The 17,380-nt window shown below is 40.2% G+C and overlaps 1 protein-coding gene across 1 annotated transcript in view; it reads left to right on the forward strand.

Annotated features, from left to right (window-relative positions):
- The window catches only part of LOC124624305 (potassium voltage-gated channel subfamily H member 8), a 496,049-nt gene that overhangs the window by 379,768 nt on the left and 98,901 nt on the right, over positions 1 to 17,380 (forward strand). The window contains exon 9 of the mRNA XM_047149098.1: positions 10,019 to 10,268. Within this exon, the coding sequence (XP_047005054.1) occupies positions 10,019 to 10,268 (250 nt within the window). The remainder of the gene's footprint in view (positions 1 to 10,018; positions 10,269 to 17,380) is intronic.

Consider the following 17,380-nt stretch of genomic DNA (forward strand, 5'->3'; position numbering starts at 1 on the left):
TAGTGACATCAGATTTTGATCTGGCAGATGTGCTATGGTAGATATGCAACATGATGAGGCAGTTTTTATCCAAGATGGTCATTGCAATGTATTGACATTCACCCACACTGTGTTACATTTATTCTTGCAACACAGCTTGGAATGTAAAACAGTGCTTCCCATTTCAAGACATTCCCTCTGACTGGCAAGCATTTGCACCCATGTAGGTAGCAACCAAGTATCAAGCTCCCACCCATCATGGCCAATTGCCTAATGTAATAACTGTGTCTGTTACCTTGATTCTTGCCCTTGCCATTTTTAACTTGAGAGACATTCAGTTCCGTGTCCCCTGTTGGTGAAAATTGTGTTCGTGGCGGTGAATACTCAGTGTCAAGGCAGTGATTTTGTTCTGTGTCCCCTACTCATGTGGAACATGGTTAGAGCATTTATATTTAGGGAGTCAGAACTAAGGACACAAGGTAACCACTAAATTTTGGTTATGTGATAAATAACACAAATGTAATGGCTGTGAATTCAGTTAAATACTTAGTAATTACAATTATGAATAACTTAACTTAGAACAATCACATAGATAATTTTGTGGTGAAAGTTAACTGAAGGTGGTGATTTATTGGCAGAAGACTTAGTATATACAACAGGTCTGCTAAACAGACTGCGTACACTAAACTTTTTTGTGCTCTTCTGAAGTATTGCTGTGTGGTGTGGAATTTGCATCAAATAGGATCAATAGGGGACACTGAAATAGTTCAAAGAAGGGCAGATTGTTTTGCATCATCAGGAAATAGAAGAGAGGGAGCCACAGATATAATACTTGAATTGGGGTTTGGGGTGACAGTCATTAATATAAAGGCATTTTTCTCTGCGGCAAGATCTTCTCATGAAATTTCAATCATGAACTTTCTCCACTGAATGCAAAAATATTTTGTTGGTTCCCAACTACATAGGGAGAAATGGTTATAAGAGAAATGAGAATTTCCATGGAAAGATTTAAGCATTTGTTTTTCCCATGCACTGTTCATCTCCATCTACATGGATACTCTGAAAATTACATTTAAGTGCCTGGCAGAGGGTTCATGGAACCAGCTTCACAATTCTCTATTATTACAATCTTGTATAGTGCACGGAAAAAACAAATATCTATATCTTCTCGTGCGAGCTCTGATTTCCCATATTTTATTATGGTGATCATTTCTTCCTATGTAGGTCAGCATCAACAAAATATTTTTGCATTTCTAGGAGAAAGTCAGTGATTGAAATTTCATCAGAAGATTCTGCCTCAATGAAAAATCCCTTTGTTTAAATGAGTCCACCACAACTCCTGTATCATTTCAGTGACACTCTCCCCCCTGTTTCATGATAATACAAAATCTGCTGCCCTCCACTGAACTTCTTTGATATACTCCATCAGTCATATCTGGTAAGGATCCCACCCCACACAGCAGTTGTTTTTAATTTAATTCCTTCATATGTAGTTGAATTTACGGCCGTTAGATTTGACTGATTTATTGTGTAACTGAAGTTTAATGAATTCCTTTTAGCACTCATGTGCATGACCTCACACTTTTTGTTATTTAGGGTCAATTGCCAATTTTCACACCATGGAGATATCTTTTCTAAATCATTTTGCAATTTGTTTTGATCTTCTGTTGACTTTACTAATTGATGAATGACAGTTTCATCTGCAAATGACTTATGACCTCAGCAGTTTGGTCCCATAGGAACTTACTAACACTACCACCATTTGCAAACAACTTAAGACTGCTGCTCCAATTGTCCCCTAAATCATTTATGTTGATAAATGAACAGAAAAGAGCCTATTATACTACCTTGGGGAATGCCAGAAATCACTTTTGTTTTACTCAATGACTTTCCATCAATTAATACTACCTATAACTTCTCTGACAAGAAATCATGAATCCAGTCACATAACTGAGACAATTTTCTATACATACACAATTTTACTACAAGCTGCTTGTGCGGTACAGTGTCAAAAGCCTTCCGGAAATCCAGAAATATGGGATCAATTTGAAATTGCTTGTCAACGGCATTCAACACTTCCTGTGAGTAAAGAGCTAGTTGCGTTTCACAAGAACAATGTTTCCTAAATCCATATTGACTGTGTGTCAATAGACTGTTTTCTTCAAAGTATTTCATATTGCTTGAACACAATATATGTTCCAAAACCCCAATGCATATCAATGTCAATGATATGGGCCTGTAATTTAGTGGATTACTCCTACTACCTTACTTGAATATTGGTGGTGTGACCTCAGCAACTTTCCAGTCTTTGGGTATGGATCTTTCATTGAGCAAACGGTTGTATAAGACTGTTAAGTATGGAGCTATTGTATCAGCATTCTCTGAAAGAAACCTAACTGGTATACAATCAGACTGAAGGACTTGCTTTTGTTAATTGATTTATGTTGTTTCACTAATATGAGGATATCTCCTTTTATGTTACTCTTGTTGGTAGCTGCTCTTGATTTAAATTCCAGAATATTTACTTTGTCTTCTTTGGAGAAGGAATTTTAGAAGGTTGCATTTAGTAGCACTGCTTTGACAGCACTGTCTTCAATAGCTGCTTTGGGTGCACTGTCTTCAATAGTATCTCCATTGCTTCATGCAGAGAAGGCATTGATTGCACCTTGCCACTAGCATACTTCACATACAGTCAGAATCTTTTTGGATTTTCTGCCAGGTTATGAGACAAAGTTTTGCTGTAGAAACTATTATAAGCATCTTGCATTGAAGTCCATGCTAAATTTTGAGCTACTGTAAGATATCACCAATTTTGGACAATTTGCATCTGTTTAAATTTTGTATGCATTTTTGGTTGCTTCTGCAACATTTTTCTAGCCTGTATTGTGTAACAAGGAGGATCAACTCCATTGTTTGTTAATTTATTTGGTATAAATTTCTCAATTGGTGCCGATACTAATTCTTTGAATTCAAGACATATCTTGAGTGGACCAGTAGAGAAGTAGCTTAAAGACGGTTCAGTGAACCATCTGCCAGGCTCTTTATCGTGAACTGCAGAGTAATCATGTAGATATAGATTTAGGACCTCCTGGCACAGTTTTCTGCTGTCACATGCACATCCAGCACATCAAGAGGTTCATTGCATCAATACCATGCCTGGACCACCTGTCTTCTGGTGGCCATGGCTCCTACCACCAGACAAACTCTCATCAAGGCAGAGTGTTACAAGCTGATTGCCATTGGTGTGCTGCATTCTTCCAAGAATTTGTGGGCATCTATCCTTCACCTTGTGAAGAAGAATAATGGCTCCTGGCATCCAGATGGTGATTATCAGCCATTACTCTCCCATACTGCACTGAACCAGTACATGCTGCAGTTCCTATGGATCTAAAATGCACTGGCTGGAGCTGCAATCTTCAGCGTGATCGACTGCACCAAAGCTTTCACACAGATTCCTGTTGCACCTGAGGACAGGTAAAAGATCATGATCATAACACCCTTCAGCCTGTAAAAGAGCATCTTTATGACCTTCAGTAATGCTGCCAAACATAGCAGAATTTCTCGGATAGCATATTACAAAGCTTGCATTGGTGTTCTGCCTACTAAGACGACATCCTCATTTTTTCTGGCACACTTGAAGAACACTGAGAGCACCTCTGCATAATCTTTGTATGTCTGTATGACACTGGCATCTTCATCAACACAGTGAAGGGCATTTTCCATGTCAGGAGGGAGGTATTCTTGGGGCATACCTTCTCCACAATTGGCTCACTTCCCCGCCTGCCAAGGTGCAAGCCATCCTTGATTTTCCAAAGCCCAAGACTTTCAAGGGCCTTCACCAGTTCCTTAGAGTAGTAATCTTTTTCTCCCACTGCTATTGAAATGAAAAAAAAACAGTGTGGTGGACACCATGTGCACCACAAATGGAAGACAGCTTTCCTGCTGCCCAGTGCAACTTGTCGAACACTACCCTGCTCGTCCACACCCACCCCAAAGCCCCACTTGCTGTCTTGGCTAACACAGCCAAATAGCCATTAGGGCTGCCCTGAATCAGCACATCAGCACCAAATGGCAGTCACTTGCTTTTCGCCCTGCAATCTCTCTGTCACCCTGCAGCACCGGAGCACAAACAACAGAGAGCTCCTCACCATCTACGTTACACTTTCGGCTGTTGGTAGAGGACCGTCACTTCACTGCCTTCACTATACACAAGCCTATAATGTTTGCCCTCTCAAAAGACACTGACTAGAGCTCCCCATGTCAGCTCCAGCAACAGTTGCTCATGCAGAGTTTATCACTGACATACACCATGGTGCTGGAATTGGTAAAATCATCAATGACTGTGTCAGCTGCATTTGCACTGTCACTAGGACTGTGAAGCACCCAGCACTGCCCAGGGAATGACCCAGAACTCACCTACCTTCATATGGGTACTGCTTCTAGACTTAAACTTATGTCAGTCCCCCATTCTCATTGCAGAATCTGGTGCAACATATCCACATTCTCACCTTGCCTGTTTCTGTCTACTGCCTTCCGCAAGGCCGCATTCAGCTGTTTACACAACCTGGTGTACCCTGGCTTACACACTTCCACCACTCTATTAATGCAGCATTTTGTGTGGCCAAGTATTCAGAGGGACTGCAAGACATACGCCTACACTTGCCTTACCTGTCAGTGTGCTGAGGTTGGCTACTATGTCCATATCCACGCTGCCACCTTCCCAGATGTCAGGCATTGCTTCACTCCATGTTAATGTAGGCATGGTAAGTCCTCTATGTTCCTCCAATTTCTGTAGCTACCTCCTCACCATGGTGGGGACCAATTAAACTGTTGGTCTGAGGCAATGCCAATACCAGATTTCCCATCCATCACAGTAGCCATCACCTTTGTCATCACATGTATTTCCCATTTTCAGTTTCCTGCACCACATCACAATGGACTGCATGGAAGAGGCAAAGGGGGCGGGAGATGTACATTGGCCCATCATCACACATTGCCTGAGAAGTCAAGGCCTGTACTGTATTTTCCTCTACTCATCTGCTAATACACTCAGTTTCTTTCTTTGTGTGGCTGTTTCTGCCAACAGCTCTGACATCTGCCATGCAACCAGACACCTGTCTACTATGGACACTGATTACCAGTACCTAGACAGTAGCTGCGGACCTCACTAGGGTTCTGCTGGCCAAAGCTCATACTCAGTTCAGATCTTCCCCTCACAATGACATCATCAGAGTTCGACCCCACTCACACACTGTGACAGACATGCCACAAGATGATGATTTGTCTCCAATATGTTTATTGCAAAGTGTTGAGACTCACCCATGCTACACTACTTCTACTACTGAAATGCACCTTAGCATGTAAAACACTGTTTCACACAGCAAAGCACTCCCTCCAAACAGCAAGCACTTGTGCCGGTGTGGATACTAACTGAATTTTGAGCTCCTGCCTTTCATGACCAATATATTCAAGGTGAATTTTGTCCCTTTCCTTCAGGTCTTGCTCTTGCCATTTGTGCCATGAGAGACATTGCATTCTGCACCTCATGCTGGTGAAAATCATGTTCAGGCTGGTGAATACTTCGTGACAAGGTAGTGACTATGGTCTGTGTCCAATACTCATGTGGAATGTGTGTTGAGCATTAATTTTTGGGGTGAATTAGCACCAAGAACAATATTCTTTTCTTAATGTGCATCTCTTTTATTTAGTGTTATCATATGAGCAAGTGACTTCTGCTAAGAACTATTAATTTGGGATCATTCAATGCTTCTGTTGTAGTTCAGTTATTTGAATAAATCTGTTGTTTTTCTTAACTCCTTGTGAACATTATTCATTGTGCAGTATCCAACATGCTGTTCTCACACTCTCAATTTCAGCTAAATTTTTGTGACTATTTTAATAAAGTAGGTATGGATACTTTCTTACAGGTTCAACAGCAGAGTGCACATTTAGGAAAAAAAAGTGTGGTGTTTAACTACAGAGGTTGAATGATGATCCACTTTACTTACTCAAGGAGACTAGAGTAATCACAGGGTTGCTAAAAGTTCTGGAAATCAGGGAATATTAGGGAATTTCAAACATATCAGGGAAATAGGGAAATTTGAAAAAAACACTGGAAATTTTTTTTTTTTTTTTCTCAGTAGCATGAAATTGTTTGTTTACTGATATGTCATGCTTCATCGCTGGCTGGGCACAGCTGATTACGTGTGCTGCTTCCCTACTCCCTCATTCTTACTACTTCTTCCCTTCCCATCTTCCCCTCAGTTTGCAGTCAGTGCTGCCACCACTACTTGCTGCAAGCCTAGCAGCTGCCAATGAGAGGCACGGAGGTGTGAGGAGTGGTTTGTTTGGATCTGATTCTCAGAGCTTGTTGACACAGCAGCCAGAGACAACAGTCATGTGTGCATGAGTTGTGTCTGAGTGATTGTGTGAATGTGTGTGCACTCTCGTTTTCTGACAAGGCTATGGCCAAATATTTAGTTGTGAGAGTGCAGTTGTCTTTTCTATGTACCTGTCTGTGGCTCAGCAATCACCTTCAAGGTGAGTTTCTACCTACACTCATTGATTCTCAGAGTATTTACCGTATTTACTCAAATATAAGCCGCACTCAAATCTAAGCCGCACCTGAAATTTGATACTCGAAATTCAAGGGGAGAGAAAAGGTTTAGACCGCACCTCCAAATCGAAACAAAGTTGGTCCATTGTAATATGAGACACAATTTAGGTCGAATGAATGACGATACAGCTACAGTAGTTTGGTTCGAGTCGTAAGCTTAGCAGTTAAGCTTTACCAGGTAGCCACTGCTATGCGTCAGGCGCTCCATCCGTATTTATATGGGTACCCTTCCTTTTTCACGTGCTTCGTCTGGTTTGAATCGATTGCTTATTTTGCTTTGATCTGATAAGTGCCATTTTCTTTGTTATAGGTGTTTATGTCACTCTATGCTGAAAATGCATTACTTTACTGTGTCATGCATTGTTTGTCCCATTCTGATAGTGCGTGTTTACGGCCTGTAGTCGCTCGCGGCATGGCTTGCTTTTGTGCGTGCTACCGCCGCTTACAATAAAAAAAAAAAAGAGAGAGAATAATCGTCTCATTAGCAAAACAATGGCAAGAGACTACTATTTGTTGATACTTACACTGCTGCTTTCTTTGATAATGATCAACAAGAACCAAATAATAGACTGCGTATGATAGAACACGTTCTGAACAAGAGTTAGGTGAAAATTTTTCTCCATTTGAAAATCTTTGCAGCCGCTTCTTTGGTAGATCAAATTCTGCACAGAAATGAGTCATCTTAGCTTTAAAAATCTAGTCAGTTGCCGTGCTTCATTTCTGACTGTATCACTATTAGGCATAAGAATAATACAACTATAAACATGACACGATACGTATATTCTTCCTCCTTTGCTGCTATCTCACTCTAGTTTTGTAGTTTATGAGGCAGACACGATTTAAATGAGATAACAGCAAACACGAAACAATACATAGCAAAATGTTTATATTTGTATTAGTCTTATGGTGAAGAGAATACTGCATATGAATCACATTTCATCTGGTTCCTATTAGCAACCATCTCTTCTCACAGGTAGGAAAAAATTCAGAATGTAGAGTTGGCCATATTGACAAACATCCCGAACAGTCTTGCCAGTCAGATTTTCGTAGTACATTGAAATTCTGCTACATTCGAAGATGAACAATACGGAATTTGTATTTACTTAGTTGAATAATGTATGAAAATGCAGTGGTCGAAAATCGAGGCGGAGAGAAAAGCTCGTCTTCCACCTTTTTTTTTTAAATTTATTTACTGATGCAGAGGTTTTGGCACCAGAATTTATCTTTGTGCCTACAAAGCATGCCTGTGTAGCGCTACATATATTCGATGGCAGAAGTTAGTTGTGGCGGTACCTACCAACATTTTTCAGAACTTCCGCTTGCTTTGCACTCGATTCTAAGCCACAGGCGATTTTTTTGATTACAAAGACCAGAAAAAAAGTGCGGCTTAGATTCGAGTAAATATGGTACACAAGTTATCTGTTGCATGGGTGATGAGTGTGGTCTCATTTCATGACACGACAATAGGTGGCCATATGAGTGGACTTTCATGATGAGCCAAAACCACAGGCCATTTCTGGGGGTATTTCTAATGGATTGGGCCTACCAATCTGAAGCCCATAGTTTCCCACTAATGTGCAGGCCCTGCTTGACAGATCTAGTCTCACCGATCTGACCGCAGGCTGGGTCTGTCTGTGTGTGGTGTAATTCAGCCGATTTTCATGGTTTACCCATGGACCCAGGACTGTGGTGCTCCTCGGCAGACCAGAGGCCTCAGGTGATGGATTTCAGGAATTGCAACTCTCTCCCCACACATACATTGTACAGTGCAGTGTTTTATAGACATTTTATTTATTCTAGCACATTTTGGCACTGCGAAAGTAGTTTATATATTAAAAAGTATGGATGATAAGAAGAAGAAAATTGTGGCAGGCACTGGCATTTTGTAAGCTATGTACTCGTGTATTTCTTGAAAGAAAAATCCCACAATACCCACAGAATAATAGACACAACACAGTGGGTAATAACCAACTATAACAAACATAGTAGAACCAACATTTTATTGACAGTCACCTATAGTGTTGGGTTACACAACTCTTCCCCGCTTTATACTCTTCTTTCAAGAGGTCTACCTTTTTCTGAGGTTATTTCTGAAGGTATCTTAAATCTGTCTTATGACTCCAACAAAATGAGTATTTTTGTCACTAAATGTGTTTCACTTTATTGTAATATAGTAACACCAGTGGTCTTAATGAAACATATGTACCATTTGGTTTGCTTTATCCATCTAAAAACAGTTCATTACAAAAAATGTTGATGTTAGTGCTTAAGATTGTTGTTCACACATTTAAAAATACAGAATTCCTTTTTGTCGATTTATGTCCTTACTTACTCTCAAGAACTCAAAATTTGTCAGGGAAAAATGCTAAAACTTGTTTGGAAATAAGAGAAATATCAGGGAACTTCACTTGCGAAACTTGTGGCAACCCTGAATCAATTCTGGAGGACTGTCATCACTGATATTTAATGTACATACTGAAGAGACAGTGAGGGATGTAAATGACTCTCATTGTGACTTGTTTGTCACAGCTATAAAAAAAATATAGGAGGTAGAGTTCACTGACAGCATAGCAGCAGTCACTGAAAGTGGAGAGGAACTGTGTTGAATGCTTAATGAAATGGAGCATGTGCTAGCTGATGGTTGTTAAATGCAAATAAAAAGAAGCAGAACTAATGTAATGGAGTGCACATCAGTTGGGTATTGTAGGTGGCTAATCTTAAACTTGAACAAGAGATTCCTGAGGAGAGTGATGAATTTCACCATCTCAGATGCAAGAAATGTGAAGTTTGAAGATGGTAAGAAATACTTTGCAGCAAGGACTGCATAAGGGAAAAGGGCATTCTGTAAGAATAAAAAATATATAAATTAAATAAGAAAACAGCAGTTAAAACCCAAAGATATGAACCTTGATATCACAAAAAGGTTAATACCAAGCTGTATTTGATGCACAGCTCTGCACTGACGTGAAATGTGGACTACAGGAAAAACAGGAATGAAATGAATAGATATCTTTGAAATGTGCTGTGCAGGAGACAGCAGGAATCAGATGCGTTGGCTGAGAAGGAAATAAAGACATACTAAAAAGAGTAAATCAGGAAAAAAATAGCTGATAAAGAACACAGTATATTGAAGAGACAGAATGACTGGGCATATATTAAGACAAGAGCTATTAATGAAAACTGTAGTTCAAGGGGTGATGGAGGTAAGGAATCAGAGGATTAGGTGTAGGTATGATTGTATGAGGCAAATCGCTCATTATGTGGGATGAGGTAGTTATGCTTTAATAGGAGGATAGGTCGTGAGTGACAGAAATGGAGAATCACATGAAACTGATCGTAACGTTCATAACTGTGGCAACAATATGATTTTTCTATTAATCTTTTTTATTGTTAAATCATAAATAACTTTCTACTTATTTCCAGACACTGAAAGAATTCCCAGAGGAACTCCGAGGTGATGTATCAATGCATCTTCATCGTGAAATACTGCAGTTACCTATCTTTGAGGCTGCATCACAGGGATGCTTAAAACTATTGTCACTCCACATAAGAGGCAATTTCTGTGCTCCTGGTGAATATCTCATCCACAAAGGAGATGCTTTGCAATATATATATTACCTGTGTAATGGTTCCATGGAAGTTGTACAGAATGATATGGTTGTAGCAATATTAGGTGAGTAGTATATGTATTTTGTGACGTATTTCAATCTGAGCTTCTGTATGAACATTACAGTGAGAAATGCAAAGTTAATAAAAATAACACTAGCATTTGCAGCCAGAAGTTCCTTCACCTTGCACCAGAGAGGTTAGGTTGAAAGATATTATGTTCTTCAACAGAGATTAAATGAAAGTCGCCCAGCACAGTGAATTAGGGAGCTAAAGTGGGACAAGGTGCCGAGTGAAGGAACATTTTGTTTCAAAAGGTACAATTTTTTATTACTCCTTTAGTTTATTTGACTCTGTTGACACTTACTAGATAGAATTTTTCTGCCTGTGGTTGGACAGTTTAGTTCAAATGGCTCTGAGCACTATGGGACTTAACTTCTGAGGTCATCAGTCCCCTAGACCTTAGAACTACTTAAACCTAACTAACCTAAGGACATCACACACATCCATGCCCGAGGCAGGATTCGAACCTGCAACTGTAGCGGTCACACAGTTCCAGACTGTAGAGCCTAGAACCGCTCGGCCACACCGGCCGGCGACATTTTAGTCACAGTCTCATTTAGAAGATGAATTTCCTTACAGCAGTCAACACAAAGTTATAAATCAGAATGTATAGACATGTGACTTACAGTAAAACACTAAAATTCAATATCTGATTATGAACTATCAAACTATTTTTACAGGCTGCAAAAATACTTACATGCCTAGGAGCAAATCATGTGTCTATGGTTTTGTTATGTACTGCAGGATACTTTCTTAACTTGATCTCATGGACACCCCTGCATCCTCCTGAATACAAAACTAAATTATAAAGTTAATGAACATGTGAGCCATTTAGATTAAAAATATGTTTTAAGTGTTAATCTAAAGAACTAAGTGCTGTAGAAAGCTGGTTAGTGGTTGTTGTTGTTTTTGTTGTGGTGGTGATGGTGGTGGCGGTGGTGATAATGATGGTAGTGACAGTTATGGTGCCCTTCAGTCTGAAGACTAGTTTGATGAAGGTTTCCACATTAGTCTATCCTATGAAAACCTCTTCATCTCTACATAGCTACTACAACCCTCATCCTATTGAATGGCTTATGAAGAGGAGCTTTAGTCTCTCTCTCTATACCATTTAACCACCACCCTACCCCCCACCTCCCCACTCCTCACACACGTACTTCTCTCAAGAATTGACTTTCTAATTCTGTGATATTTCAGAAGGTGTCCTTTCAACAACAAATCCCTTTGTGTTGTCAAGTTCCTGTTGTCCTCACTTCAGTTCAGTTCAGTAGCTCTTCATTAGTTATTTAATCTACCCATCTTATCCTCAGCAATTTTCTATAGCTCCACATTCAAAAAACTCTTATTCTCTTCTTGTACGTACTGCTTACTGTCCATGTTTAACTTCCAAATGCAAAGAAGGGGAGTATGATCCAAATACAAAGAAAGGGAGTGTGAGTGGTCAGAGGTTTGACCCTTGGGAGGTCATAGAGGTACAGAAACTCTGACCTGGCAGATGATAGACAATAGATGCTAACTATAACTTGAAAGCCTTCTTACAAAGTTTCAAGACCTACCTTTAACTTAGGAATCCAGGAATATATTAGAACCCCACACTTACCACTCCCATAGGTGTAGCAAAGATGAGATTATACTAATTACAACATGCAGTCTTACGATGCTCCTTACACAAATGCGATGAGAAGAACCCCTAATAACTATTACAGTGGGAGGTAACCTCTTGCCATGCAGTTCAGAGTATTGTTATAGATGTAGGTATAAAGCTATACTCCAGATAAATACTTACAGAAAAGACTTCCTAATGCTTAAATTTACGTTACAAGTTATGAAATTTCTCTTATTTGGAAGCACTTTGTGTTACAGAGCAATAGGGGAGAGGTGGAAAAGAGCTAATTACATGCACTATGTTTCACAATATTTATTAAAAAACCCTGCACAGTACAAAATCAAGCTGGCAGCCACTTAACTCTGTATAAGGTACACTTCAAATTTTATAAATAGAGAAGTCTTATCACAGTCAACACTATTGACCAGCACAAGAAGTTAACAATATAAAACTTTCCATGTATATAATATTTATGTATGTGATTAAAACAGATGGATCAAAACTCATTAATGAGACAATGTAAATTTATTTCTTCAAGAGGTAATCCTCCATAAAATAAAGATTCACTTCCTTGTATTAGCAGTTGACCTTGGAACACAGTTCAAATAACAAATAATAATGTATCACTTGTAGTTACCTGTACAAGTATCCCATCGGTAGCTGCACTTCAATCAAAATTTGCTGATAAGTTGGTGGTGAGGACAACATACTACTAGTAATGTGGTCCACACTATATCTGCAGTTCAGAGACTTTACTTGCACTTAGATGTTGCCTTAACTACTGGTATTGCCTTATCAAGTCTCATCAATTGTATTTACTATGTAGTAGAAAATCCAGGATGAAATGTAACAGTATCATGAGAAGAAAAGTTGCCACTCACCATATAGCAGAGATGCTGAGTCGCAGATAGGCACAACAAAAAGACTCGCACAATTATAGCTTTCTACCATTAAAGCCTTCATCAACAATTAACAGACACACATACACACAAGCACACACACACACACACACACACACACACACGCACACACACACACACACATGCGCACAAACGCAACACACACACACATGACTGCAGTCTCAGGCAACAGGCAGTGCGATTTCACTTGCCTGAGACTGCAGTAGTGCATGTGATTTGCATTTGCATGCGCACACATATGTGTCCGCGCGCGCGCGTGTGTGTGTGTGTGTGTGTGTGTGTGTGTGTGTGTGTGTGTGTGTCTATTGTTGATGAAGGCTTTAATGGCTGAAAGCTATAATTGTGAGAGTCTTTTTATTGTGCCTATCTGCAACTCAGCATCTCCGCTATATGGTGAGTGGCAACTTTCCTTCTTGTAATATAATTACTATACAGATTATCAGCTAGCCACGTACTACATAGTTGGTGTCCTATAAGGTGATTGTTCAAGTGTAATAACCAAACACTGAAGTGACATAGAAGTTCACATCTGGCAAACGAACAATTAACACAATCTCTGTATGAAGTTCTTAAATCACTGTCCTTGAAATCTAATGGCCATATTAATACAAAAACGAAGTGAACAGTTAATAATTGTAGCAAACAACACAGTTCACAGTTTAACCCTATTGCCAGAGTAGATGATAATTATAGAAGTTTGATACTGTGCAAGATACTAATTACACATTCACAGTCCAATTAACAACTTAAAACAGTCATTAGGTAATTGAATAAACACCCAGACACTAAATCCTAGATAAATATTGTTGCATTTTCCAACTTCTAACTTGTACCAATTCATCTGGGTTACATTGTCCATATTTTCAGACATTGATATTCCTCCGTTCAATCTCACTGCAGACTGGCATAAAATGGCTTCCAATAGTCTACTTATATCAGTTTAAAATAATTAGGACTGAATTGTTGTTCACTAGATTTTCATAAATTACAATTACAGATTTACATTTCTGAGTAAATGAATTAGGGAGTGATATTAATTTTGGAAAGCACTTTTAGATACAATGATAATTGTTATTAAATTACACTGCTTAGCTTGTCTGAATATGGTATACTATTTTGGTAACATTATTTTTACTAAGGAAGCTAATTACATTGAAACTGATGGAGGCCAAGAGCTGCAAACATACTTTTGTCATTGGCTGTAGGAATACCTCACTTATTTATACTTGATATTTATAAATGTATGGTGCAGTTTAAAAAAGTAATAGTAAACTGATTTATTACTTTATATGGGTTAACCTTACATCATAAGAGGCAGCAACTGTCAAAGTTCTTGATGTGCTGCCCGCTCCTTGCTTGTCATGCTTACTGTGCAGATGAAGCATCTGTTTCCAAGATGGTGCTGCAACAGGAAAGGCTTTCTCCATGCTTCATTTTGAGGTGTTCCAAACTGCGGTTGCATTGCAGTGTGAGTTTCATGTACCATTTAGGAAAGACCTGTCACACAAGAATAACATAGGGAGGTGGTACTAACAGTTCATGAAATCAGGAGAGGAGTATGATGCATATGTCATAGCAGCCATGTGGGATTTTTAAATACACCCCCGGATTACTAGGAGGCACATGTAAAGCTACGGACCACCAGGTCTCTTGCCAAGCAACAGCAAGTAGTTGCTGGCTGCATTGCAAGACCATGCCTATATCCAGTCATGAGTGATGAGGTGGTAGCACATCTCTTTCTGGAGAATAGCTGTTTAAGGAAATCCAGGAATCACTGCCGACATTTCCCATGAACTAGAACTGGCTGATTCATTCACTTAAGCTCTCAGTGACATGCCATTCATGAAAACAGTGTAATGCTGAGAAGTAGGCTTCAGTGTTGGAAAAGAGCTCTTCAAGTGTTGGTCATTTCAGAACTTAGTTCTGGCTCCAGGGAGTTATTTGAAGCCAAATCCACAGAATTGTATTTTGTTTAGAACCATAGAAGAACAGAGTTAATTTGTAATTATAAATTGTGATGAACATCTTTTTTTCAGAAGGATAATAAAACAGCTATTGTACTCCTCCTGGGACTCTCTTCAAATGAGGGATAACAGACATATTTTGCAGTGGCAACAAAGATTTTTTTAAACTGATTAGAACACGTGTGCCATGTCCCTGGTAGATCAGGAACAAGTGATGTTCTTATCACTGATGACAGACGTTAGGCATCGGGTAATGCTTTGTCTCCAAAGAATGCAGTAGGTGAATGAGGTTCTACTGGCACAAGCTTTCACTTTGAAGACACACTATCTGGCTACTGCAGGGTTGGGTACCTAGCCTGCCATCCACGTGCATCAGTACCACTGTCCTTTCAACCTGTTGACAAGAAAATCAAGCCTTGGTCCTGCTACGCAGCTCAATTAGAGCAGGATTTTGCAATATACGATGTCTGCAGTGATCAGCCACAGTGTGGATTTCCACTGGGCAGTAGAGGGCCCACAGTCTACCATCTGCTGCAACAGTAACATCCCCAAGTGAAACTGCTCTGACTGCCTTATGATTCCTTGAGGAAAGCTTAGCTGAATACTCAGATGCTCAGATAAAAATTGCTTCAACATAACATGCTCCTTAGGTGTTAGAAGCTATATTCTGGAACCCATAGAGAATGGATGGCTAGGTTCCAGGGTATCTCCTGGGAATGCCGTTTCCAATGTGCCAATGAACAACGCAAGTCCCTTTATGCATCTACTCTGGTTTGTGACATGATATTAGTTCACACAACTGATAAAGACACCCAGCAGAATCTCCTGAAGCTCAACATCCATCATTCAACTCATACCATCCAACATTTGGGCTTTAGAGCAGTCTCTCAGAGCAGCAGTTGCTATCCCAGATTGAGCTCTGGTATCTGACTCCCATCCCAAATTGGAAGCTTTACTGCAGCAGTTAGTGCCCAAGTCCAGAAAACAACCTCCCAGGGCTTGTCACTTCAAACAATCATTAACTTGCAAATAGTATTTTGCATACCCATCCACAGGGTGAAATATACCACTTGCAGTAACTCTGGCCACAAAGCTGAAGTTTGTCACTTCTCCACTTCCATGTCTGTGGACTCAGCACAGGGGACCCCAAAGAGCATCCTTCCCAACTAAATTTTCCAGAAGTGGCACAGGTACAGGCTCTACACTGGCAGTCCACTCAACTGCTGTTTATACAAGTAGAGTTCGAAAGCAAACCAGTCACATCCCAGATTGACACTGGGTCATTGGCTGCATTAATTGACTGGCTCTCTTCCGCTGCACCTCTTCATTATAAAGATACATACTTACAGTAATGACCTCTTTTTCATGGCAGGATGCTTCTGCAGTAGGCCCCGCCATAGTGTCACGCTAACACGAGCTATGATTTTAGTGCTTACAGCCCTTGGAGCATCTAACTTGCTTAGCCCAGACTTATTCCATGCCTTGAGATCCATGGCACCTCCAAAGTGGTCCATGCCCTGGGCCTCTGCCTTGACACCACCAATCTTTTGGCTAAATTTGGATCCCTGTTCCAGATGCCAATGGTAGGGGTTTCAGGGTTCCAGGTACATATCCCCCTGTTACACATAATGGTCCTAAAACTTTTTAAGGCCCATTGCATCAAGTTTACTCTCCAGCAATGCTTCGGCAGGAATTGCAATGCCTCGAGCACAAGGGCATCCTCATCCTAGTCATGTATAGTCAATGGGCCTCTCCTGCCATGATTGTGAAAAAACTGTTTGGCACTGCCTGCATTTGTGGTGACTTCAAGACCTCTGTGACTGCCCAATCTGTAGTTGCCACATAACCCATTCCAAAGCTTGAGGACAATGTTTCCCACACTGCTGGGGATACGGTGTTTGCAGAATTGACCTTTTGGATGCTTGTCTCCAGCTTCTATTGGATAATGATTCCCACCAGAATGTGGTCATCAACACTCTTTTGGATTGTTCCAATATACTTGGCTTCCATTTGGCTTCATCAGCACTCCAGCACTCTTCCAGAGATACATGAAGCAACTCTCAAAGGATGTCAAATGTTTAAATGTGTGTGAAATCTTATGGGACTTAACTGCTAAGATCATCAGTCCCTAAACTTACACACTACTTAACCTAAATTATCCTAAGGACAAACACACACACCCATGCCTGAGGGAGGACACGAACCTCCGCCAGGACCAGCTGCACAGTCCATGACTGCAGTGTTTTAGACTGCTTGGCTAATCCCGCGTGGCTCAAAGGATGTTCTGGGAACAGTAAACTATCTTGACATTTTTCTGGTCACTTGAAAGAATAGGCCAATCTCATCTGGAACCCAGACATGCTGTTCTCCGTGTTCATGGCAGTGAACCTTCATTGTAATCCTGGTTCTTTTTTCATCTGCCAGGTCGAGTATGTAGGACATGTCTTCAGCATGCCAAGCATATAGCTTACGCCATGACATGTGTCTGCCATCCAAAAATTACTGGATCTCACAGATGCATCCCATCTCAAGTCTGTCATAGGTCAGCTGAGCTGCTATCGATGGTTCATTCCCCATGCCACAGCCATTGCAGAGCCACTGCACTGCTTGCTCCATAAGAAAGTAC

Source organism: Schistocerca americana, chromosome 1 (genome assembly GCF_021461395.2).
Source record: "Schistocerca americana isolate TAMUIC-IGC-003095 chromosome 1, iqSchAmer2.1, whole genome shotgun sequence".
Taxonomy (NCBI): Eukaryota; Metazoa; Arthropoda; class Insecta; order Orthoptera; family Acrididae; genus Schistocerca; species Schistocerca americana.